This window comes from Xyrauchen texanus, chromosome 6, assembly GCF_025860055.1.
Source record: "Xyrauchen texanus isolate HMW12.3.18 chromosome 6, RBS_HiC_50CHRs, whole genome shotgun sequence".
NCBI lineage: Eukaryota > Metazoa > Chordata > Actinopteri > Cypriniformes > Catostomidae > Xyrauchen > Xyrauchen texanus.
Window position 1 is genome coordinate 48,590,803 of NC_068281.1, and position 27,821 is coordinate 48,618,623.

Below are 27,821 nucleotides of genomic sequence, written 5' to 3' on the forward strand. Positions count from 1 at the left end.
CTACTTTATCCCAAGAATTGTACTCTTTTAAAAATGGTATACTTTTACTTAAGTGCACTAACTTTAACGCGCTATTTTCCCATTGTCCATGTTCGCTACTTCCCTGTCCTGATTTAATTTTTATCGGTCAACGTAATTGGCTAGGGACAGTCACGTGACTCCCTTCAAATGAAATCACACGTAAACAACTTAAACGGCAGCTGCATATCCGGAGCCACCTGTTATGGATGTGAAGGATGCCTCAAGCACGGTTTACACATCACAGCTGCACCTGAAATGGCTTTTCGCATTGAAAAAGGCCAAGTTGTAACAAGACAAAAGTCAGAGAATATGACTCACATATACAGGTTCTGTACTGGACCGTTAATTTTGCTTGAGCATCAGTAACCAAGAAAAACACTTCACCACCTCAAGCTTGGTTCCGTAAAGTCTAACAATTTTATTTATACAAAGATCTTAAATGTAAAACACTGTAGGGAGCAGCAGGTCGAGAACCATCATAATACATGCATGAGATGTTAAGAGCCTTGTTTACATTTAGATGTTCAACAATAAATATACAAGCTTTTAAACTGTAAGCACACCAACACAGATTAATATTCAGCAAAGGTTTCAAAGCCCTTTTGTCCCACATGCATTAAATTAATGACCCATGTGAACCCCCAATACACTGCAATTCAGTACATATCCAACACACACACACACACACAAATACCTTACAATAAATACACACCAAAACAAAATATCAAAAGTACATACCATTGATACCAATCAAGCTAAATACATAACAGCCGTTGATTAGGTACAGTAGCTGAAGCATGGAAATAAGGAAAATAACCCACACACTTACATTTATGCATTTGGCAGTTGCTTTCATCCAAAGCGACTAACAGTGCAATTATTACAGGGACAATCCCCCTGGAGCAACCTGGAGTTAAGTGCCTTGCTCAAGGACACAACGGTGGTGGCTGTGGGGTTAGAACCTGTGACCTTCTGATTAACAGCCCTGTGCTTTAGCGCGCACGCACGCAAGCACAGGTATATTAATACTCACAACTAGACCCTGCACACCGGCAAAAAGAAACCCCAACATGTCAAACCTTAGTTCATAAATTTAAAATACCTTAAATCTGGACTGCTGGCCTCCTTACCTGCTACCGGACAGGGCAGGCAGTTAGGTTTCGAGCTCAACAGTACCAAACACAAATCCCCCCACCACACAGGAAACATACCGACTTTATAGCTTTGAGCACATTAATCAAATGACCAACAGGTGTGCGGTTCCATTCCCCGCCAAACGAGACAGGGTGGAAACGCTACAAACACTGGCATGGTCCCTCCTCTTATTTATATTCAACAGCTTACAAATTGCTTGATTGTGTCATGTGAGTTTATCTTGCTCAAGCCAGATATCAACATTAATCCTACCTCTAATTTGAAGAAACATATTGAGGTAAATTTCATATTTCTGCTCACTAGATTCTGTGTGTCTATAATGTAGCCTGTAAATTAGTTTTATATCACTGAGATTATTGGGTTTGATGTGATAGATTAAGGCAACGTTATCAATAGGGCTGGGTGATAAAACAATCTTGATGTTTATCTGAAAATAAAAAGACAGACATCAATGATAAAAATTTGAGTAATTTTCTATATTTATCCTATATTCTACATCTAGAACAGGGGTTTTCATTACATCAATCGCGATAGCAAGACAATCACTGGTTGGTTGATCTAGATGAAATATAAAATATTTACTTTTTATTTCCTGATGTCTGTCGCTGCGTGCTGTTTGATTGACAGGCGCTAATGTTTGAGCGCTAATGCAGGTTTGCACCTAAACTATCAAATACACTTTATAATTATTCCGCCAATGCCCGTCTTGATGAGGATTTAATGTAAACGCAGTCGGTTTGGTCGAAAGTGAACGTATGGGGTTGGACATGTGTACATGTAACCAAACTGAGCACTGTCTAGTAGGCTATTTCATATAAAGACTTTTAATAAAACAACAAGGAAACGAGAAAACCACTCACAACTTTTGGCTGAATAACTTGTATATATTTTTATAATACCAACCCCTGATGTAGAGAGAGTGTTAATTTGTATAATAAATTACCAGGAAAGTAGAGATGATCAAATCATTTTGAATTATGCTTAGCCTTTATCAAGTTTTTTCTAATGCCTGATAGAAAAGTATCAATCTTTGTAGAGCAATACTTCAGGCAGAACATTCCACCTGTCACAAACTTTAGAAAATTGTGCATCATGCATTAGAATGAGAACACAATTATTTCTTGTCTTAAAAGATACAAGAACTAAATCAATATGGAACACTGTATCTCAAAAAGAGGACAATGTGGCCCTCCATGTGCTACTTAAAGAATTCATTCACTCAAAAATGAACATTCTCTCATCACCCTCATGCCATCCCTGATGTGTATGACTTTCTTTCTTCAGAAGAATATTTCAGCTACAATGCAAGAGAATGGATGCCAACATTTTGACGCTCCAAAAAGCATATAAAGGCAGCATAAAAGTAGCCTAATCCATGTGACCCCTGTGGTTATATCCATGACTTCTGAAGTGATATGATAGGTCTGGGTGAGAAACAGCTCAATATTGAAATCCATTTTTGCTAGAAATGTGTATCTCTGCCCAGTAGGTGGTGATATGCATGAAGAATGTGAATCACCAAAAACAAAAGAAGAAGAAAGTTAAAGTTAAAGTGGAGATTGACTGAGCAGGGAGTAGAATTTCTAGCAAAAATTTGCAAAGACTTCATTCAATCTATCATATCACTTCAGAAGACATGGATTTAACCACTGGAGTCACATGGATTAGGCTACTTTTATGCTGCCTTTATATGCTTTTTGGAGCGTCAAAATGTTGGCATCCATTCTCTTGCATTGTAGCTGAAATATTCTTCTGACTTTTATGCTGACTAATGTGATTTTTGGAGCTTAAAAATGTTGGCTCCCATTCACCTGCATTGTATGAACCAAAAGAGCTGAAATAATCTTCTAAAAATCTTAATTTTGTTCTGTTATTGAAAGAAAGTCATACACATCCAGGATGGCATAAGGGTGACTAAATAATGAGAGAATTTACATTTTTTGTGGATTATATCCGAATTGTATCCTTTAATGCACGATCTGGCCCCTGTACAAAACAACTGCTCTCTACTGCCTCTATTGTGCCAAGTGACCCTGCTTTTTTGTGTTTATTTTTTTTTTCATTCCTTGCATTGCTTTGAACATGTTTTATGTGCAACAATAACTCTCTCAGTCGGCATTAAGGGAAATTTAGACTATGCACATAAACGTCTAGGTTATGTATGTAACCTCAGTTCCCCGATGGAGGGAACGAGACGTTGTGTCAGAGAACGACACTAGGGGTCTCTCTTGAGCACCGATATTCACCTCTGTACTATGAAAAAAGGCCAATGAGAGTTGGCAGCCAGTATTTGCATGTCCCGCCCCCGGACATACGGGTATTTAAGCGGCGCAAATACGGTAGTTCATTCAGGATTTTTCTGAGGAGCCGGAAATGGTCCGGCCACAACAGGGGCTCGGCTCAGCGACGTGGCAAGGGGGACACAACGCCTCGCTCCTCCATCGGGGAACTGAGGTTACATACGCAACCTAGACGTTCCCCTTCTGTCGCTCTCTTACGTTGTGTCAGAGAACCACACTAGGGGTCCACTTAAAAACGCCATGCGCTGAGCCGTGTACGTGATCCGCTGATACAGGAGCGAGCAGGTATTCCTACGTGCAGAACGACCAACTGTATCAGCCGCGACGCACTCTTCCCCAATGCCCCATTTAAGCCATCAGGATTCCTTATCGCTACCCCGAGGAGGGAACAAGGTGACGGCCGCCAACATGGGAATGGGCCAGCCTGGCTGGGCCTCTTTCTCTCTATGTTTCTCGCGATAGAGCAACTACGGCCGGGCCCTTACACGCATTGAGGGAAGGGGGTCTTAGCCCTTGGTAGGGCGGGGAAGACCCTGCGGAGGCCACACCTACCCGGAGGGGAGGCAAATTTGAGTGGCACATACATCGCATGGCCTATACCTAGGCCTTATGCGAACAGTAGTGCGGTGGTAGCACCAGCCTCAGAGAGGGGGAGCATACAGCACGGCACCTGAGGCAGCTGTGACTGCCTAAGGGAAACACGGGCCAACTCACGTGGAGGGGACAGAACCGTGGTTTTACACACAGGGGAGTCCGAGCAGGAGGCCTTACCTGTGGGGCCCCTATACCAGTACAGGGTAGCTAGCGGTACCGCGAGTGGTTTGGGTCGGCGAGTCCCTCCACGAGAACTGCGACCACGCAAGGGCTAGGGAGGAGCCAACCAGTGTCCCAAGCCTGAGATCTCCTGGGAAGAAGGCGACTGTTTCCCTGGTTAGGGGAAGGGCGCTGGGTGCAAGCGATCCACCCGGTCAGATCGTCGGCGTGTCACCGAAGTTCTCACGGGCTCGGTACCTGAGAGAACACGGGATCTAAACTGACTCAACTCGGAGATTGTAGAATCTCGCAAAAGTGTTAGGTGTTGCCCAGCCCGCAGCTCTACAAATGTCTGCTAGGGCAGTGCCCCTAGCCAGTGCCCATGAGGACGCTAACACTCCTGGTGGAGTGGGCTCGGACCCAGCAAGGGGGGCACGGCCTGGGTGTGATAAGCCAGGGAAATGGCATCGACAACCCAGTGGGCGAAGTCTCTGCTTGGAGACAGCTGCCCTTTCTGCTGTCCCCCAAAGCAGACGAAGAGCTGCTCAGAGCGCCTGGTGCTCTGTGTGCGGTCCAGGTAAATACGTAAGGCACGCATCGACACAGCAGTGAGAGGGCTGGGTCTGCCTCCTCCCGGGCAGCACTTGCAGGTTCACCACCTGATCCCTGAAGGGTGTGGTAGGAACCTTGGGCACGTAGTCCGGTCAGCGGTCTTAGGATCACGAAAGTGTCTGCCGGACCGAACTCCAGGCAGGCGCCGCTAACAGAGAACGCATGCAGGTCCCCGACCCTCTTGATGGAGGCGAAGCGATCAGCAGGGCAGTCTTGAGAGAGAGGGCCCTGAGTCCAACTGAGTCAAGCTGCTCGAAGGGGGTCTCCGAGTCCCCTCAGGATGACCGAGAGATCCCAGGAGGGAAATAGGTTAGGCCGGGAGGGAATCATCCTCCGGCACCTTTTAGGAACCTGACGATTAAGTCGTGCTTGCCAAGACACTTGCCGCTCTACCGTGGTCATGGTGGGCCGCGATAGCAGCAACATACACCTTGAGGGTGGAGGGGGACAGCCTCCTCTCCAGCCTCTCCTGAAGAAACACGAGCACTGACCTAACTGCACACTTCTGCGGGTCTTCGCCTCGGAAGAACACCAGTTCATGAACAGACGCCACTTCAGGGCGTAAAGATGCCTGGTCGAAGGGGCTCTGGCTTGGTTAATAGTGTCTATGACGGCTAAAGGTAGGTCGGCTAGACCCTCCGCGTCCCGGCCCAGGGACCAGACGTGGAGTTTCCAGAGGTCTGGGCGCGGGTGCCAGAGCGTGCCCCGGCCCCTGAGAAAGAAGGTCCTTCCTCAGGGGAATTCGCCAGAGAGGGGCTGTCATAAGGAGCGTGAGATCCGAAAACCACGTCCGGTTGGGCCAGTAGGGGGCCACCAGAGTGACTTGCTCCTTGTCCTCCCTGACCTTGCATAGCACCTGTGCAAGAAGGCTCACTAGGGGAAAAGCGTACTTGCGCAGCCCCACGGGCCAGCTGTGAGCCAGAGCATCTGTCCCCAGGGGAGCCTCTGTGAGGGCATACCAGAGCGGACAGTGGGAGGTTTCCTGGGAGGCAAACAGGTCTACCTGGGCCTTGCTCGAACCTGTCCCAAATCAGCTGGACCGATTGGGGGTGGAGCCTCCACTCTCCGCCAGGCAAGGTTTGTCTTGACAGCCGTCCGCTATCACATTGAGGTTGCCGGGATGTGAGTGGCGCAGCAGCGTACTGCTGACTCCAAAGGAGGAGACGACGGGCGAGCTGTGACATGTGGGGAGCATACTCGCCTTGGCGGTTTATGTAAGCCACCACCGTGGTGCTGTCTGTCCTGACCAGGACATGTTTGCCACGTAATCATCGGAAGAAATTTCTTCAGGGCAAGACGAACGGCCAGCAGCTCTAGGCAGTTGATGTGCCAGCGCAGCGGCCTTGGTTCCACCGCCTGCGGCTGCGCTGCCGTGCACACGGCGCCCAACCCAATTTGGAGGCGCCGGTTGTAACCAGAACGCCGACGGACACCTGCTGCAAGGGTACCCCTGCCCGAAGAAAGCAGAGGTCTGTCCAGGGTTTGAAGGTTTGGAGGCAGGCAGTGGTAATTTCCACACCGCGCGTGCCGTGGCGCCATGCTCGCCTCGACTCGAAGTCTGGAGCCAATGCTGAAGTGGTCTCATATGCATCAACCCCAGTGGCGCGACCGCCGCGGAGGATGCCATATGCCCCAGGAGCTGTTGGAAACGCTTCAACGGACCACGGTGCCTGGCTTGAAGGAAGCGAGGCATTCCAGCACTGACTGAGCACGCTCGCTGGAGAGACGTGCTGTCATTGAGACTGAGTCTAACTCCAAACCGAGAAAAGAGATGCTCTGGACTGGGGTGAGCTTGCTCTTCTCCCAGTTGACCTGAAGCCCCAGCGGCGGAGGTGCTCGAGCACCTGGTCTCTGTGTGCGCATAGTAATTCCTGCGAGGGGCCAGAATGAGCCAATCGCCGAGGTAATTGAGTATGCGTATGCCCGCCTCGTGAGCGGGCAAGAGCCGCTTCGCGACCTTCGTGGAAGACGCCGAGGGACAGAGACAGGCCGAAGGGGAGGACCTTGTACTGATACGCCTGGTCGTCGAATGCGAACCGTAGAAAGGGTCGGTGTCGAGGGCGTAATTGAGACGCGAAAGTACGCGCCCTTCAGGTCTACCGCTGCGAACCAATCTAGATGCCGAACGCCAGATAGAATTTGTTTCTTGGTGAGCATTTTGAACGGGAGTTTGGACAGGGTCCGATTGAAAACTCGCGAGGTCCAAGATCGGTCGTATGCCACCGCTTTCTTGGGTACAACGAAGTAAGGGCTGCAGAAACCCTTCTTCGCTTCGGTTGGAGGGACAGGCTCTATCGCGCCCTTGATTAGAAGGGAGGCGATTTCTCGCGCAGGGAGAGGGCATGTTCGCCGTGCACTGCGGAGGAACGAACGCCCAGGAAGGGGGCGGAGACCTGGCAAACTGAATTGCGTAACCGAAGTCGAATGGTCCGGTGCAGCCAGCGTGACGAGCTGGGCAGAGAAAGCCATGCCTCTGCGCTCTGTGCTAGGGGCACCAAGGGGACAAGTATTTTGGACGTACCCGGCGGGCTTCGCGAGTGGTGCGGAACAGGTAACGCAGCGCCGGGAGGCTCTGTGGCGCCCCGAGGCTCTGGTGCTGAGAATAAGCTCAAAGCACTTACCTTGTTCCGCGCACCGGCAGGGGCGGGTTCGTGACAGAGGAGGAGGTCTGATGTCGGCGCCCTCTGGACTCGCTCTGAACCGGCCGGCCGGGAACAGTCGTGGGGCTGAGGGCGGAGCACCGCATCCTGGGCGCGGACTGTTGAGGCCTGAAACACAAGTGCCGTGAGTACGGCATTTGCGGGCCATGTGACCCAGAGGTAAAGGAAATAGCTCTTTATTGAGAATTTGGTACCGCAGCCCCGGCCAGGGGTGCGGCAAATGAAAAACACAAGATTCTCCTCCCGCCCTCCACCGGGGACGGAGCGGTCTCACCATCTCCGAGCTAACTTCGCTCCTCTGGGTCCGCTGTCTCAGGGATGTTTGGGAGCCTTCCGGGTCCTCGACGGGGTCCGTGAGGCAGGGGGCGTACGCTTCCTGCGGTTTGCTCGATGCTGGGGCTGAGAGCTGGGCCCAGGTTGGGGCAGAGCAGAAGGTCTTCTGGCCGCAGGAGGACGCCCTCGGCGAGTAGATGGGGCCTGGGCCGTGGCGGCAGGCTTGTGGCGCGGCATGATGTGAGAAATGGCCTCCGTCTGCTTCTTCACCAGGGAGAACTGCTGGGCAAAGTCCTCCACGGTGTCGCCGAAGAGGCCGAACTGGGAGACAGGGGCGTTGAGGAAGCGAGTCTTGTCGGCTTCACGCATCTCAACCAAGTCCAGCCATTGCTGACGCTCCTGGACCACCAGAGTGGCCATCGCCTGCCCGAGTGCCTGCGCTGTGACCTTCGCCACTCTCAGGGCGCAGGTCGGTCGCTGAGCGCAGTTCCTGCAGCGCGTCGGGATCAGGGCCACCCCTGTGCATGTTGCGGAGTGCCTTGGCTTGGTGGACCTGCAGGAGAGCCATGGCATGCAGGGCGGAAGCGGCGCGTCCGGTAGCGCTGTAGGCCTCGCGGTGAGCAAGGATGTTGCTCTACAGGACCGGGAAGGGAGTACAGGGCGGCCCCGCCAGGTGGTAGTGCTTCCGGGCATAGATGGATCGCAACAGCTCTATCCACCTGGGGATCTCCGTGTACCCGTGGCGCGCCCGCCGCCGAGGGTGGCGAGGGCGGATGAGCAGGTGGCACGACGAGTGGAGAGGGGTGCTCTCCACGAAGACGCCAGCTCATCATGCACCTCCGGAAGAAAGGTATTGGGGGCGAGGCTGTGAGCGGCGCCCACGCTCAAAAACCAATCGCCTAGCCGTGATGGCTGCGGGAGGATGGAGGGTTCCAATCCAGGCCCACGCTATTGGCTGCCCGGAAAGCATATCGGACATCTGCGCTGCCGGCCTCCTGCTGGGCGTGCAGGCCCGAGGCGGCAGCCCAGAGGAGCCCTCAGCGCCAGAGCCCACGCCCTCCGATGTTGCGGCGAACTCATCTGCTTCCATCGCAAGAGGGTAGGCAGACTGGCTGTGAGGCGAGTCGCCGCCACCTCGAAGCGGGACGGAGTCAACGAGCGTGCTGGGGCGCTGGTGGTCCGAGGGGCGTACCCGGCGGAGCTGCACCCGCTGCCATCCTCAAATCACCTCCATCGCCAGCCGCATCGTCCTCAATCCCGTGGGAAGAAGGAGCGACGCTGGGGCGGCTGGAGTGGCTTGCTTACGGTTGTGGCTTGCTACGGTTGTAAGCAAGCCGTGACCGCTAACGTTGTCATGGTCATGTTCTCGCAATGAGAACATGAACCATCCACAAACGCAGCCTCGTGTGATCGCTGCCCAGACACACGAGACAACGCCTGTGGCCGCCGGAAGCGGAGAGTACTCTACCGCGATCCAGAAACAACACAGGGGCGGAAGGGCATCTTTAAAAAGACGCGCCCTGAAAAGGACGCTCAACGCCGCTGTGTTTTTGCTCTTTTAGAGGAAATTACTCTTTTAAATAAAATCACTCTTTTATGAATGAAAGACTCGTGAGAGATCTTTCTATCTGCAACTGTCGATGCGCTCAGGGGCAGGAAGTGCACAGCCGTGCAACCAGGAGAAAGCCACTGTTGTGCGCCGCAGAATCCAACAGCATGCAGCAGAGGATAGCAGGAACTCGGTGTGTAGTAACGCAGCAGACTGCAAACACGCACCATCGGCTCCGAAGAAATTTTCTGAATGAACTCCCGTATTTGCGCCGCTTAAATACCCGTATGTCCGGGGCGGACATGCAAATACTGGCTGCCAACTCTCATTGGCCTTTTTTCATAGTACAGAGGTGAATATCGGCGCTCAAGAGAGACCCCTAGTGTCGTTCTCTGACACAACGTAAGAGAGCGACAGAAGGGGAACTGATTTTAAATGTAATTGTTTCATACATTATGAAATTGAAAAAAAATATTTTCTCATTTCTGTAATCATGTCACCCTATATATATATATATAATTTTTTTTTTTTTTTAAATCAGATTAATGTAGTGTTCAAAATATCATAAGTGATGTATTTTAAGAGTTGTCAGTCACAAACACCTATAAAATACCTATATTTATTATTCTTTCTGGCAAACAGCCATGAAAGAGAATGTAAATTACGGTATGTGTGCTACATTTTTAAACTGTATTTTTAAATTGCTGCATAGAGTTTTTATTATAAAACGGCATATCTTTCACAACTCAGTACTCAATACTCTTGTAAAAAAAAAGGCTACCATTTGTTTCCCACAATATCTTTAAATAGAATTACTTCAAGTACTTGTACGCTGGTACAAAAAATCTCATGAGTACTTTTAAATAAGCTACTCTTTTACTCTTACTTAAGTAGTTTTTAGGACAGGTACTTTTACTCTACTCAAACTAAATTTTTAAGAAGTAACAGTACCTTTACTTGAGTATTATTTTTCAGTACTCTTTCCACCCCTGGAAACAAGATAGAAAGCCAAAGAAAATGAAGTCAGTTGATAGCCCATTCTTCGAAGGTTTAAAGATAATATGTGAGAAGATAAGTTTGCATTCCCTTTTGTCTCATAAATATTCACACACCTTTAATAATTTATAAGAGATAAAAAACAATTTTTTATTTAGTACTGCTCTTCAGAATCTACATTTCATATATGTATTTATATAAAGTATAGTATGCATGTTGTATAGTGTGTTGTCTTCTTAAGCATCAATGAATGTTAGCACCTTATGTAATAGTTGTGGACAAGTCCCTTAATTGTCCTATGTGTCAAAAGCCAAAGTGGCATTCAACAGATCACAATGTATAGTCAGGACATTAATAACATGAACAATTACTATTACAATTTGAAAAAAAAATTCAGAACTTCTTAAACTACTTCAATGAGTTCTCATCAAAAAATCTTCCAAGTGCAGCAATGACAGCTTTGCAGATCCTTGACATTTTAGCTGTCAGTTTGTCCAGATACTCCTTTCACCCTACGCTTCCTGTAGCACTTACTATAGATGTAACTGTCTTATCGGGCACTTCTCACGCACCTTCTTACAGTCTTGCTGATCCCACAAAAGCTCAATGGGGTTAAGATCCATAACACTATTATCTGTTGTCCGTTTCAAAAGTAGCTTTTTCTTTGCAATTCTTCCCATAAGGCCTACACCCCTGCAATATATATCGATATACGTGAAATGCAAACCTTGCTAATCGCTGGTTTTTGTCCGTATCGCTTTTTATGAAGCCAAGCCAATTCCACACCATGGAGGACACACGTTTCATTTTTCACAATCTCATCTTCATCTACTCGTTCACAGCCAGGGATTGAGGAACCAGCAGCCATTTTTCCCTCCTCCTCAATTTCTCTATCAGAATGTGTACCACGTTGTAAGAGATGGAACCTGAATATACTGCTGTGCACATTTCTTGCCACACAGTGGTGATTTCTGCATAGCCGCAATAGAGAAGAAAATACAAAATGTTTACCTGTTGTCAAGTATCTACAGGTTTATCATGTCAACCGGTATATTTCCCATCCTTATACCATAGTTAAGCAATAATAGTCAGGTCTGCCTGAACCGAAAACACATTTCAGAACTCTGCTTTAAAATGAATGTCATCTACACTTAAATTATTCCATTTGTTTTCTTGACTCTTCCTCTGGATATATAATCAGGGGTTTCTAGAGCCTGCCAGACCCAGATTGATGTCGCTTTCCCAGCACTATGTGTTGCTGAGCGATGACTACTAACTGCAGTCTGTGCCAACCAGAAACACAAGGGCGCTTAGATGATCACTGTCTGTATCATTTCAGTTTACTACGATAAACTTCACAAAGGATGACCTGCTGCCATCTCCAGCCAGACATCAAGGGAGTCTTCACTGACCAATGCCTGCATCATCTTGGTTTTAGGATAGACTATTCAGCGAATTAACTGCTATGAACCAAAATCCAATCAAACAGCGAGTAGCACAATGTGGCAGGGCTCCTCGTCCCCCGGCAGATGGCTGCGGCTGCTCCGTTTGGGTGGACAGTAGTGGCAAGAACTCTACTACGGCGTATCCCTCCTCCTTCCCGGGCTTCGGCACCAGTGTAAAGGGATCAATGGAAAGGAGGAGGCGAGAACTGGCTTTTCAATATAAATAATAGTTTTAATGATAAACTCAAAAGACCACATAAACGCACACATGACGGACATGTCCGTAAACGATCTCTCTCTCCCGCACGATACTCTGCAGTCGGCCTTTAAACCTCCGGGGCTTGATTAGCCTAATACGGGACCGGGTGTGTATGATCACGACCCGGCCCCGCCCTCCGCCCTGCCACACACACTTACTCTTACTCACTGCTTGCATTACTTCTATTAAAGCTAAACTATGCATGTTTTTTTTTTTTGTGAAATTTTAAAAATGTAATTGAGTGAGTACACCAACAGCCCGTCTTCCAAACCATGTTTTTGTCTTACCCCAATTCACTACTGTAAGTCTACAATAGAGATTTTTATTTAGAGCTGTCAGACGGATTTGGCGGTAAATCGCAGGCGAACGTAATTTGTCCTTGCGTGTTTATGTCATGTCCGTAAGCTTGTAAAGAAAGTCCTGCTGTGGTGCGACTCGCGCGAGAGACGCAGAAGCAGAAAGAGAGTTCAACAGCTGTTCAGCAGTGGTGTGAAATCACTCTCTTCATGGGTTTTTAACTGTTTGGTTGAGATGTTTTCCTGATGTAATGCACATGGGTATGTTTTGTTATTAAGATTATTATTATTATTATTATTTATTTATATATTTATTGCATGATGAAGACCTAAAGGTATTTTTAGAGCAATAAATCGGTGTAAAGACACTTGCCATTTTTTTCCTTTAGACAGATCCCCTTGAATGTCTGCTCATCTAGTTTTGTTTTAAATTGTTGAAGTAATTTTTCATGTTATTAATGTCCTGACCATTGTGATCAGTTGAATGCCACTTTGGTGAATAGAAGTACCAATTTCTTTCCATAAGAGCTAAATCTGTACATTATTCCAAACTTTTGGTCGCCAGTGTATATAATGAAACAACTAATGTGCTTAGACTGACTTTACATTTCTGGTTGGTGTATCTCACAGGTGCCTTCTGCATACCCGTGTACATGCCCTACATTCTGACAGGGAAATGGATGCTGGGTAAAGGACTGTGCAAACTGTGGCTTGTAGTAGACTACATGCTCTGCACTGCGTCTGTCTTCAACATCGTACTTATCAGCTATGATCGCTTTCTCTCTGTTACAAAAGCGGTGAGTCTTTTATTTGATTGTATAATACTGACCAATCTATAGCAGGGTATTCTGCTTGTAGCCATGTAATGGGTTTAAAGTGGTTATAGATGTGTGTTTCTGGGATGTGATCTGGTTGAAGATGGCTAAAGATGTGATTCATGACCTGGAGAATCTCTGTGTTCCCCAAATCTTTCCCCCAGGCCAGGAACTGGTTGCATAAAACAGTTTTGGACTTGTTTTACAAGTTAGTTGTCAAAAATGACTACACAAAACTTTTTTTAGTCAGTTGCATAAAAACTTAGATCTGTCTAGGTCTGTTAGATTTAAGACCAAAATGTAAGATAGTAAACCCCTAGGCTAACTTTAGTTTTTATTCTGTTGCTATGGAAAATAACTGGGCTGATATAGTGGAGGCTTCAGTTAAAGGGATAAGTTGACCCCAAAATGAATATTCTGTCATTTTTTACTCACCCCTGTGTTGTTATAACCCCATTTGACTTTCTTTCTTTTTCTTAACCCAAAGGAAAATTTGTGCTCATTGATGTCACACAATGGCAGTTTATACTGACTACCTCTTCAAGCTTCTAAAGGATGCAAAAGTATAATTCAGATGTCGAATAAATTATTCCATGAGACTCATGATTGTTGTGAAACCATACAATGAAGTTTGGTTAAAAACAAACTGAAATCGAATGTATTATTTAGTGAAACTGTTGGCTAACCGTTACTCTGCGCATTCACAATGAGACTGCACGAGAGATTCAATTCACGCAGCCCCTTTTGGACATGGGGCGTTCATTTTGTTTATCTAAAAACAGGTCCACCACAGCGATAGAAACAACAACACAACACAGCTGCACACAAACGTATCGGTTACCTAACGTAACCTCGGTTCTCTCTAGATGAGGGAACGAGTATTGCGTAAGCTAGCTTACGCTACGGGAAAGATTAATCTTTTCTGAGATATTGAAGCCGAAAAATTATCCTTAATTTTTGTATCCATTGTCAACGCAGTGCGGCAGCTGCAGACCTTGAGCGGGCTAGCTAGCGAGCTCATAGGTTGCTCTGCGGCAACTGCTGCAGACTATGGACGAGCTTGGGCAAACTCGCATCCAATGAGAGGCGTCTGCGCGCTCACTGCATCAAAGCCCGCCAAAATGGGCGTGACTTGAATTAAGGGGGGACCCGGGGGAGCCCTTATGAGTGGGGAAATAATATTTGGCCGGCAAGAATGCGGGTCATTGATTGTGTAATACATAAGCACATAGTGGGAAGGGAACGACAGAGCGGCGGTGCCGGTCTGTGTGGAATGTGTCCCATCAGTGCAGCTCACCAGGGGAGCTGTAGCTTATTAAACCGCTAGTAGTTTTGCCTGCAGAGCGGGCACTTCCATATTGTAAAATCTGACAAAGGTGGAGGGAGAAGTCCATCCCGCTGCCACACATATGTCGTGAATGGAAATCCCGCTGGACCATGCCCACGAGGATGCCATGCCTCTAGTGGAGTGAGCTCTAATGCCCAATGGGCATGGCAGGTCTTTTGACGCATATGCAGCAGCAATAACATCCACTGTCCATCTAGATAGTGTCTGTTTCGAGGCGGCGAGACCTTTGGTGTGCCCTCCGAACGAAACGAAAAGCTGCTCAGAGCGTCTGAAAGTGGCGGAGCGCGCAGTATACAATCTCAGTGCTCTTACCGGGCAAAGGAGATTGGCGTCGCGTTCGCTATCGGGTGCTGGCAGCGCCGATAGGGAAATGACCTGTGCTCTGAAAGGAGTACCGATCACCTTGGGAACATAGCCGTGTCTAGGCTTTAAAATGACCTTGGAGTCACTTGGTCCAAACTCAAGACACGCAGCGCTGACAGACAGCGCGTGAAGGTCTCCCACACGTTTGACGGATGACAGGGCAATCAGAAAAACGGTTTTGAGTGAAAGGTATTTCAAATCCACGGATTGAAGTGGTTCGAAAGGGGGGGCTTTCATAGTTTCGAGAACTATAGAAAGATCCCAGATAGGAACCGATGGGGGGTGTGGGGGGTTCATCCTTCTAGCTCCCCTGAGGAAGCGGATGACCAGCTCGTTTTTACCCCATGACTGGCCGTGCAGGGGTTCAGCGAACGCCGCAACGGCCGCCACATACACTTTGAGCGTGGATGGGGATCTGCCCTTATCCAGCAGCTCTTGTAGAAATACGAGCAGCGACGACACCCCACATGTCCGCGGGTCCAGGTCTCTGTCGGTGCACCATTTTGAGAACACAGACCATTTTGACGCATAGAGTCTTCTCGTGGAAGGGGCTCTAGCGTGTATGATGGTGTTTATTACTCCTTCTGGCAGAGCGACGGGTAGTCGTTGATCACCCACGCATGCAGCGCCCAGCGCTCTGGGTGGGGATGCCAGATTGTGCCGCGAGCTTGAGAGAGGAGATCTGCTCTCACTGGGATGGGCCACGGCGCTGTCAGTGACAGCTGCATAAGCTCCGGGAACCATGTCTGATTCTCCCAACGCGGGGCTATGAGGAGCACCGAGTGACGCGTTTCCCTGATCCTCTGCATTACCTGTGGCAATAGCGAGACGGGAGGGAAGGCGTAAGCGGGCGTCTGGGCCAGTCCTGGGCCAGCGCGTCCTCGCTTCGAGAAAAATATTGGGCAGTGAGAGTTCTCTTTGGACGCAAAGAGGTCTTTCTCTGCTCTGCCGAATAGGTGCCATAACGTCTGGACTGTTTGAGCGTGCAGGGACCATTCCCCTGGGGGAATATTGTCTCTGGACAGTCTGTCCGGGCCGTCGTTCAGGTGGCCTGGCACGTGCGTCGCCCTCAGCGAGCGCAGGTGGCACTGGGACCAACTCAGTATGCATTTCGTCAGATGGAATAGGTTCCTGGATCTGACACCGCCCTGACGGTTTAGGTAGGATACCACAGATCTGTTGTCCGAACGGACCAGGACGTGGTGACCCTGAATGACTGGGAGAAAGCGCACGAGCGCGTACTCGACCGCTATCATTTCCACACAGTTTATGTGAAGGAGCTTTTCCTGAACTGACCATAGGCCGAAAACCGGAGAGCCCTCGCAGACCGCGCCCCAACCCGTGTTGGACGCGTCTTTCGAGATGACTTTTCGGCGAGATACAGCTCCCATTGTCACTCCCCGCTGATACCATTCGGCCACTGTCCAGGGCTGCAGAGCTGAAATACAGGTCTGAGTCACCTTGATGGGCTGGCGGCCTGTGGCCCAAGCCCGGCGAGACGCGCAGGTGTTTAGCCAATGCTGAAGCGTGCGCATGTGCAGTAAACCCAGCTGAAGTACTGCTGCGGCTGAGGCCATGTAACCTAGCACTCTCTGGAATTTCTTCAGAGGCGTGAGGCTGTTCATCTGAAAAGATGCGGCTAGTCGCTGAACACGGCGCGCGCGCTGTGTAGATAAGCGAGCCGTCATTGCCACGGAGTCTAGTTCTATTCCAAGGAAGGAAATTGTCTGACTGGGCTGTAGTGAGCTCTTGGTCCAATTGACTGCAAGACCCAAACTGTTCAGATGGCTGAGGAGAACTGCTCTGTGAGACAGAAGCTCCATATGTGACTGTGCCATAATCAGCCAGTCATCCAAATAGTTCAGAATTCGCAAACCCTGACTCCGTAGGGGTGCGAGCGCCGCATCCATGCACAAAGTACGGGGTGCTAAGGACAGGCCGAACGGAAGGACGGTGTATTGATAAACCTGGCCGTCGAAGGCGAATCTCAAGAATGGCCTGTGACGGGGATTTATCTGAATATGAAAGTATGCATCTTTCAGATCGAGAGAAATAAACCAGTCCCCCTGGCGCACATGCGCGAGGAGTTTCCTGATTGTAAGCATTTTGAACGGTCTTTTTGCAAGCACCTTGTTCAAAACCCTGAGATCTAATATGGGTCTGAGGCCGCCGTCTTTCTTGGGAACAAGAAAATAACGGCTGTAAAGCCCCGACTCGCTCAGAGGGGGTGGCACTTTCTCTATGGCCCTTTTGCACAGAAGGCTTGCTATTTCTGAACGAAGCATGCACACTGCTTCCGTGTTCACAGTGGTTTCGAGCCAGCTCTGAAGCGAGGAGGGCGGCGATCGAACTGTAGCAAATAGCCCTGTTGTATTGTGCTTAACACCCACTTGGATATCCCTGGAATAGCTTCCCACGCTTTGAAGCATAACGCTAGAGGGTGAATGGCCAATTCGCTCTGATTGCCGCACACAGAGCGCTGAACAAAATGTGTGAGCGTGTTTAGTGTGTTTATGCATGATTGCTCGCATACAGCATGAACAGGCTGTTTTGTGAGTGACTTCCCGATTGGAATGAATGGGGAAAGAGTCACATCTGTTACGTGATGCGCAAGCATAGTCATGGGCACGGGACTTACACACAGAGGAATGTTTGCTGGCCGTGTAACAGAGCGGGCAGAGAATGGGCGCGTGCACGTATTCGTGGGCGCATTTATTGACTCTAGCGCTCGAGCGGTTCGTAACTGCTTTATGTGAGCGTGCTCTGGTGGGGACATGAGACATGCAGTGCTTGTGTGTAGAGGTGAACACTGGATTGTGGGCACATTTTCTACACATAGGGCTGGTCGTGTGACAGAGCGGCCAGAGAATGGGCGCGCGCACGCATTTGTGAGCGCCTTCATTGACTCTGGCGCTTCGAGCGGTTCAGTAACCGCTTTATGAGAGCGTGCTCTGATAGGGGCACGGGATGTGTTATGCTTGTGTGTAGGGGTGAACACTGGGTTGTGGGCACATTTTCTACACATAAGACATGTTTGCTCTTTACAAGATTTATTTGGGTCGCCGTGAAAGCGGCGTTTGAGTGCAGAGCAAGCGGGCAGTGTCACCGGCTTGTTGGCTGCTAAATTCACCACTGCAGTAGCCTGAGAGAAGGGGACTGACAGGGGCGAAGCTTTGACGGTGGTCCGGCCGCGGCGGGACTGAGCCGTCGTTTGTTCAACACAGTTAGGAAGACTTCGGCTGCTTGGGTTTCAGCGTTACCTTAGATCGAGGCCCGCGGGGCGGCGGTCTGCGGCGGCTGTCTGAGCGCTGATCGAGGGCGGCCGCCCTGTCGACGCTGAGAAGTCTGAGTTTGTTGAACTGGGCGCTGTGAAGAGGCTCGTGCAGGAGGCTGATCACGTGAGCGGCCTGCAGAGGAGCTAGCGCGACGCGGCAGGAAGAGGTTCATGGCTTGGGTGGCTTTCTGGACTTCTGAGAAGCGGTCAACAATGCCACTCACCACGGAGCCGAAGAGACCGGTCGGAGAGAGCGGTGCGTTGAGGAACGTGGAGCGCTCTGCTTCTCCCATGTCGGCTAGTGTTAGCCACAAGTGTGTCTCGGTCACAGTCAGCGAGGCCATGCACTTCCCTAGAGCTTGGGCTGCAGCTTTGGTAGCACGAAGGGCGAGGTCTGTCGTGCTTCGTAGATCAGTAACAGCCTCTGGGTGCCTGCCTTTCTCATCCCACTCCCGAAGAAGGTCTGCTTGTAGGATCTGTAAAACGGCCATTGAGTGCAGAGCAGATGCGGCTTGGCCGGCAGCAGAATAGGCGCGGCCAACATAGGCGGAAGTCGCTCTGTAGGCCTTAGACGGGAGCACAGGCTTGGAACGCCATCTCGCGGAGGGCGGACAAAGGTGTGCTGCTACTGAGTCCTCGACCGGGAGATGGAGGAGTAGCCTCTCTCAGTGGCGCCGTCCACCGACGCGAGAGAGGTGGAGACGTGGGAACGGGACCTGGCTGAAAAAGGACCGTTCCACGACTTTGCAAGCTCCGTGTGTAATTCCGGCAGGAAGGGAGCGGCCCGGGCCGCGGGTGTAGAGCGGCAATGGCTTTGAAGAAAGCAGCCGTCGAGTCTGTTGGGTGCCTGCTCAGGGGGCGGTGACCACTCGAGCCCGTGGCGGTCGACGGCCTGTGTGAGGAGGCGTGTTAACTCCCCTTCGACTCCGGGGCGGGTCCTGCTGGATTCCTGGGCAGAGGAGGAGGCTTAGGAGCCTGACCACTCCTCACTGTCCGAAGCCATGATGGAACAGCGGCCCTTATCCTCCGCCTTGTCATCCGAGATGGCAGCAGTGTGGCCGCTCGGCGGCAACTGCGCGTCCCGGGGGGGCAGGGAGGGTGAAAGCGATGCTCGAGGGAGAGGCTCCGGCGAGGCAGTCGCTTCAACCACAGTTTCCGGCAGCCTTTGTGAGCGGTGCTTCTTCCTGCACGGCTGAAGGTAAAGCGGCGCGGCGGTTTCTGCTTTGAGTGCTTCGAGTCGAGCCCGCAGGGTCGACATCGGTAGCTCCTCGCAGAAATCGCATCCGCCCTCAGTGAGGGCGAGCTCTGCGTGCCCCAGTCCCAGGCAGAGGCGCCAGATGATGTGGCGGTCTCCTGTGCTGAGAAGAGCGCGACATGAGGCGCAAGTGGAGCGAGGCATCTTGAAAAAGACGCTCATACTCTTTTGTGAATAGTTCGGTGAGAACTAGCTTGCTGAATAAAAGGATACGTCGTCGGATGGCGTAGCTTCGCAGGATGGCTGAAGGTGGCTGAGGCGGCCGGCTTCTTCTAGCGCTGTCCACGCTTGCTTGATGCCCCTCGAACGGCGACGCGGCTTCCAGGTCAGCGATGCGAAGAGCTTCGCTGAAGAGATGAAAATCAGGGTTCCAGCCTACGAACTACGCTTATATGCACTCAAGTCACGCCTATTTTGGCGGGCTTTGATGCAGTGAGCGTGGGACGCCTCTCATTGGATCGCGAGTTCAGCCCAAGCTCGTCTATAGGCTGCAGCAGTTGCCGCAGAGCAACCTATGAGCTCGCTAGCTAGCCCGCTCAAGGTCTGCAGCTGCCGCACTGCGTTGACAATGGATACAAAAATTAAGGATAATTTTTTGGCTTCAATATCTCAGAAAAGATGAATCTTTCCCGTAGCGTAAGCTAGCTTACGCAATACGAGAGAACCTCTCGTAAGAGAACCATAGAACCAAACTTACAAAATATTTCGGATAAATTTGTAGTCAGAGAATAGAGGCATTTCTATGCCCAGCTTTATTTGTTTGAAATAGAGAACTCAATCAAACTGAGAGAGATTGTCAGGGGAAGCCAAAGGCAGCTAGAATGTCCTAACCTGACTGCAAACGACACATGATAAAAGGTATCATTTCTATGTTAATCAGAGTTTTGGTCCTAACAAGCCATGATGAGTGACAGAATATTCTGTTGATTGCTTGGTTTATTTTTTCAGCATTGCGGCGGGAAACCCCGCCCACTATAATCTGACACAATCCAAAAACTTTCTCATAACAGTTTATTGAAGCCAGCATCTCACTAGCCGGTAAAAAAGGTATCGATCTCTTCAGTCGGAGGTCTGTCACAATTGCTCACCAGTTCAGAATGGAGAAGATGTTAGTCATTCCCGCTTCCTCAATCTCTCTGTTTGATTGAGTACTCTGTTTCTAACAAATGAGGCTGGGCATAGAAAGTTTGGTTCCCGGGTTTGTATGCAGCTATGTTGTGTTCTGTTGTTTCTAACTTTGACTTCTGTGATGGTATTGTGTTTTTATAATTGTATTATTAAAATCACTAAATTTGTTCATTAGAATTGATTTTGAGGTGGACTAAAAAACGAGTGCACCCCACCACTTAATCACAAAAATTGTCTATAGCCACAATCACAATAATCAGTAAACGTAGTGAAATATATGTTGTTGTTTCTTTTCAGACAAAATATATTATTTTGGACCCGGCCTATAGCAGCCAACCATTCAGAATGGATTTTCTGCCAGTTCTTGCAATTTTGTGTACAATACATGTTATGTAGGCCATGAATGGTCTGTGGACATCGAACACACTGTAACGTTTTCATTTGAAACGCATTGATTTTTCTACTTAAACAGAGGTGTGTAAAGTAAGCCATTTCACAAGTTGAATTTGTAGATGACTGTATACACTGCCTCTTTGGTGCTGGAAAATGTTTTTGCTTTGAGAGGCCAGTTCAGCATGAAAGACCATACTCTTTGTGTGGATATGGCCTGAGACTATCCACTTCAGTGTTTCCTTTGATATTTGTCAGCAAATTTAAATCTCTTTAAAATCCCTTTTCTTAGATGTTTGGTGTTTTCCAAGTAGGCCTCTAGCAACTAAACCCCATTCATAAGAAAGTGCAGTATATGCTAATTAATCAAAAGCCATAACACAATTTTGATACAATGTCATAGTTTTAAACCATATTTGCTATTATGGTATATTGTTATTGCTATAAATATTCATCACAAGATCATTGTGATGCACTACCCTCGTAATTTCTTTTACTGGCCAGTTTCCTCCCACCACCATATAATATGTACTTCCCTATTTTCTACTATGCAATTAAAAAACAATAAAACGTTTTATTTATGTGAGATAGTTGACGAACATGTCCGTAAGGCTTGATTAGCCTAATACGGGACCGGTGTGTAGGATCATGACCCGGCCCTCCTCCCTGCCACAATTTACCTATTAACTGTAATGGTAAAGAATAGACCAACACAGATTAGAGGAATTTGTCCGACTATGGTGTTTCTCTGAAACACCATCCGTTCTGATCCATTCTGAATTAAGAGTTTCTGAGTTCACTTAAGTAGTTGCATTAGGTCCATGGTAACTGGCTAAAGTTTGAGCGCTCAAGATTCGGCAGTGGACCTTCTTAACAGACTCTGATAACATGTTTCTGCCTTATTCAGCTTAAATCTATTTTTAGCATGCACATTTGTGGCAGGGCGGAGGGCGGGGCCGGGTGGTGATTCTACAGACCCGGTCCCTTATCAGGCTAATCAAGCCTCCCAGAGGGATAAAGGCCGACTGCGGAATTTTTTTTAATCTTTTACATTTTTGTGTTTTTTTGGGGGGTACTACGATGTTACAGGAAGTACCCCCCTATTTTAATTATTTCTGTTTCCATCCCCTTGTCCATTCCCTCATCCAGGTAGACGGGGATGGCCTGCCGGCAGATGGGGCGGAAGGCACGCCCCTCCCCAGGGAAAGGGGGGGGGGGGGTATACGTCATGCCGGGGGCTCCCCAGCCTGAGAGAACGAGGGAGGAATGTGGCAGGGCGGAGGGCTGGCCGGGTGATGATTCTGCACACCCGGTCCCATATTAGGCTAATCAAGCCTCCGGGAGGGATTAAGGCCGACTGCGGAAGATGGTGCGGGAGAGAGAGAGATCGTTTACGGGCATGTGTGTTTGTGTCTTTTGTTTACGTTTCTCATTAAACTATTATTTATATTGTCAAGCCGGTTCTCGCCTCCTCCTTGCCCGTCTAAACCCCCTTACAAATTTTTTGTAGGTCTTATATGTAAATATCAAAGTAATTTTACATTTCTACATGTGTATATACAGTATGCAAAAGTTTTAGGCATTTGTGAAAAACTTTCAAAGTGAGGATTTCTTATACAAATAATGACATAAATAGTTTTCATTTATCAATTAACATCATACAAAGTCTAGTAAACAGAAAAAGAGCTAAATCAATATTTGGTGTGAACATTTTTGCCTTCAAAACAGCACCAATTCTCCTACTTACACCTGGACACAGTTTTTCTTGGTTGTTGACAGGTAGGATGCTCCAAGCTTCTTGGAGAATTCGCCACAGTTCTTTTACTTATTTAGGCTGTCTCAATTACTTCTGTCTTTTCATGTAATCCCAGACTGTCTCGAGTGTTCAGTTGCAGGGCTCCCTGTTCTTCTATTCTATTTGTAAAAGGAATGTTTGGGAGTATAAAATGTATATTTCCTATTGACACTAAAGTAGCAGGTATAAATAACCATCTTAAGACAAATGTTTTTGTGAAACATCTCATGTGCCTCATGCGACTTTTGCACAGTACTACATCATGCAAACAGCAACGTATGTGATTTGAAACATTTCTACAGTGAACCTTTTTACTACTTGAAACTTACAGTGGTTTAAAACATTATTATTATTATTATTAAGCATTTAGTTTTTAAGAACTGTGGAAACATGTAAATGACAGTTGTGGGGTTGAATAATGTAAAAAAATATACAAATAAATTGAGATTTTACAGTATAACCTCTAGCGCTCAAGATCTGTTCCATTTATGTAGTCACGAGCCACTACTGAATATTTCTCTAAAATATAATGAAATGTTGTACTGAGAATACCTGATTCTAAATTTTTTCAGCGTAATTTTAACAATAGTTTACTGTAAATTCATTGTGGTAGATCTCTGCCTTCCCAACGAAGGAGGAAGCAGGAATCGGGTGAATAGTTTACGAAAGACTTTAATTAGACACAGTTTCACTTGGACACAACATAAAAGTGATTTTTTTTTAGCACACGCTCGTCAGTGCACAAACACACACAGCTCTCTGTGTCGCTCACACTGTTGGCCTTCCTGGCCCAACGCAGAATACACACGTTCGTTGGCTGCATGCATCTCTATCTCTCTCTCTCTCTCTCTCTCTCTCTAACAGGCATCCATCCTTATGTCCCGGCCACACACTCCTTGCCGCATACATGTACTGTCTTGTAAAAAAAAAAAAATTATCTGCACATGGTAAGATACAGTAGCTGTTAACCAAATACAATTTTCTTTTCAGTAGCATTTTTACATTCGTTTTCAGTTAAAATTTATATTTTTTATTTTACAGTGTAACATACCATTATAAAATAAATATAATAACCATTTTAAGTAATTTAAATGGTAAATATATTAAAGGGATAGTTCACCTAAAAATGAAAATTCTCTCATAATTTACATTGCATGCATGCTAGATGTGTATAACTCTCTTTCTTCAGCAGAACACAAATTATAATTTATTAGAAGAATATTTCAGCTCTGTAGGTCTATACAATGCAAGTGAATGGGTGCCAAAATTTTGAAATTCCAAAAGATGTAATGGCAGCAGAGATGTAATCCATTTGACACTAGTGATTTAACCTAGATCTTCAGAAGTGATATGACAGGTGTGGGTGAGAAACAGATAACTATTTAAGTTCTTTGTTTGCTAGAACTTCTACTCCCTGGCCAGTAGCGGGCGATATGCATTGAAGAATGTGAATCATCAAAAACAGAAGAAGAAGAATGAGAAGTGAAAGTGGAGATTGACTGAGCAGGGAGGAGAATTTATAGTAAAAAGGACTTAAATATTCTTCTGTTTCTCCTCCACACCTATCAAATCAAGTGATGTGTAGACATGGAGTTTACCATTGGAGTCATATGATTACTTTAATGCTGACTTCTGTGATTTTTGGAGCTTTTATTTGTGAATTTTGTGATTATTTGCATTGTATGGGTGAAAAGAGCTGAGAAATTGTTCTAAAAATCTTCGTTTGACTTCTGCAGAAGAAAGAAAGTCATACACATCTGGGATTGCATGAGTGTGAGAAAATGAGGAGAGAATTCTCATTTTTGGGTGAACTGTTCCTTTAAGCAGAGACAGAGGTCAGCAGTGTGGCTAGGAATGCACTTCACTTCTTAAGCAGAGAGAGCGTGACATGACAAATCTAAATAAACTACAGCTAGGAATTGACCCAAACTTGAAAAATCTCATGTGACCTGGAAAGATATACAAGAATATTTGCTTCAAAGGTTCCTCTGATGTCTGGTTGGACTCGGTCAGAAAGCGTCCTTAAATTGTCTTGTTTTGTTTTGCCATGAAAGCTCTTAACATCAGAGCGATGATACACACATAAATAACAAACATAACATTTGCCTTTAATCTACTCGACAGCCATGTTTGATCTCACAGACTGAGGCTTCAGCTTCAATCAAAGCCAGTGAAGATAGAAACACTTGTTCTCTTTAGAACAGCCTCAACACAAAAAAACTATTTGTCTTCATTCCCTGCTGTGATGTTTTCACAGTGCTGGTTTCCTTCCGTGGACTAATGCCATACTTTACAAAATGTGAAACATTTGCACATTGAAGTCACACTTTCAAATATCTGAATGCATTATCATGTATTAAATAACAAAGAATCAATGCAAGTGGCATTTATTTTAAAGAAAGATAGCACAAGAACACTTTCAAGGAAAACATTTCAGAAAAAATGGGTTTAAAATGTTAAAACAGCAGATAATATTCAAATTGAAGACAAAAACTTTTCAGGCAATTGTCTGAAGCCAAAGTGTGTAATTCATGCACCACTAGCATCACCAAACTGAATTGCAAATAGAAATATTGTGGTTGATTTCAGTATAATTACATTGTACTTACCCAAGGTTTCCAGGTTGTTGCTATGCTGTTGCTAAGTTGTTCCCTGTGGTTTTTAACACATTACTGTGCATGTGTATGCACAAAACAGGCATTAAAATGTGCATATGCAAGTTCCCAGGCACATGTCTGGATTAAAAAAAAAACAATAACCTGCAAATATGTCTGCAAGCATACGATTAATGTGTTTTTTAACGTAAATATTTTACTTATATATAAATATATAAATATTCAGATAATTAAAATGCTTTACATTCTTGTAGCAGAAGAGTTAATCCAATGATTATATAAGTATAATATATATATGTATATAAGACAATACAAAAAGCGGCTTTAGAATACAATGTATTATTTACTACCATATTATTGATCATAAGTCAATCATTGGCACACAGTTCACAGCAATTTCACAAGTGAATTTGTCAATCAGTTGGAGATTTATTATGAGGGCTAATTTAAGGGCCCACCAATTTACACCTACGTCAGACGTCTCGGGTGTGTTGCGTCATAAACATAAAATGTTTAGGTCACTATATGAGTTAAATATAGTTTAATACTCAATCTTTAAACACACCTTGAGGTCCCTTAGATTGTATTTGCGCTCCTTCGAGTGTTTTGAAAGCAAGAACGTAACATGTTTGTGTTGTTCTGCTGCTGAAGGTTGTTTTCTTCACTGTATAAACTGTGCGTTGCGCATACAGCTGAAATTTCACTTACTGCCCTCTGGAGTAAACAGGTGGTACTACAAGCTTGCATTTCTCAGGAATCTTCCTTATTATGGTCCGTGGGCATGCGATTAATTGCGTAATTTAATGCGTTATTTTTTGTCAAATTAATCACACTGAATGAACACGTTAAATCGACAGCCCTAAAAATAACATTCAAAGTTAAATATTAATGAATTATTACTTATGTGAATGTGAATTAAGCACACATACACCTTAAAATGTATGATAATTTATCATCACGATCACAGTATGCATGACAATTCATTGCTAGCCAATTGTCATAATCGTGACTGCAATGTGGTCTGAGTTCTTAAGGAGTTGTGGTGTGAACAACAAAGGGTCTGAGACCACATCAATGCAAAGAGGACCAAAAAAGAAACTGGGTCCTCTTTCAAGTCCACTTACATTGTGAACACCAAAAGCACTGAGATATTTTGCGGCTCCCTTTTTGGTCCTCTTTAACTGAACTGGGTTTGGTTCATTTAAACTATAGACTATATGTGAAACCACCCAAATATATTTTTGGAATGAAATGTATAGAACCCTCAGCGAAGTGAAATGATGTACACACAGCAACGTAACAAACAACTGTGCAATACTGTTGGCAAATGTTCATTTGAAATACGGATTTTGGGAAGCACCTTTAACCATTTAAATATTTTGGTAACAATGGAACTTGCAACCCTAGATGGCTAATGATAATTTTGGGAAACACACCACAGAGCAGTTTTTGACTCAGGCACTGCCACCTAACCATGTGTGCGTTTTCCATACAATGACGTAACTCACTGCGTAACTTCGCTAGCTCGTCATGACTTGGTTTCTCAAAACCATCCTAACTACTGTATGTTACACATCCATCGTTCGAACCATTTTTGTTCAACAACATAGTTAATTACATAACTTGGGGGGTTGAGTAATATCTTCTGCAAATATAAAATTATAATAGCTCATTCACATGTACACCAGAAAGCTGCAGAAGACACAAAAGAGGCATGCAATCTGCAATGTGACAGATGCATTGCACTACAATATTGGCGTTTCCCACTATATCAGACTTCGGTGTTCTGCTTGACATACTTGAGCACATACACACATGCACACTCTTCAAAAACATATTAATGCCACTTATGTTTTAACATAAACACATAACATCTGTGATGAAACACTTTCTCTTAACAGTCTTTAAACCCTTAAATTGCTGCACTCTCGTTTACGTGACTTTTCGAACGCCACATTCTGCAAAACCCCATAATAAGCTGTTTTTTTAAATGCATGTAAACGTGGTCAATATTTTGACAGAATTAAATATATATTTGGAATGAAAGTTATAGAAGTCTCAGCAAAATCAAATTCATTCTACACAGCAATCTAACAAGAAACAATAGCCGCTTTTACACCAAGTGTGTCAAGTGTCAAGTGGTTTTTATTGTCGTTTCAACCATATACAGTTAGTACAGTACACTGCAAAACGAGACAACGTTCCTCCAGGACCATGGTGCTACATAAAAACAACAAAGGACCAACACAGGACCACATGAGACAACACAACGAAATAAAATACCTATATAAAATACCTATATATATATACCTATATAAAGTACACGTGCAAACATGTGCAAAGTACGGGACAGTACAACAAATTACTGACAATGAACAGGACAATAGACACAGTGCAGCGCCGACCAGTACTGTTTTTCCACCATTGGGCCGAACAGTTCTCATTGCAAAAGCATAACAATGGGCCGAACGGTTCTGAGCACGGCATGGAACAGTTACAGAAGTATTTCCACAAGCACG

The 27,821-nt window shown here is 46.5% G+C and overlaps 1 protein-coding gene across 1 annotated transcript in view; it reads left to right on the forward strand.

Moving 5' to 3' along the window:
• The window catches only part of LOC127644634 (histamine H3 receptor), a 43,720-nt gene that overhangs the window by 13,509 nt on the left and 2,390 nt on the right, over window positions 1-27,821 (forward strand). The window contains exon 2 of the mRNA XM_052127910.1: window positions 12,950-13,116. Within this exon, the coding sequence (XP_051983870.1) occupies window positions 12,950-13,116 (167 nt within the window). The remainder of the gene's footprint in view (window positions 1-12,949; window positions 13,117-27,821) is intronic.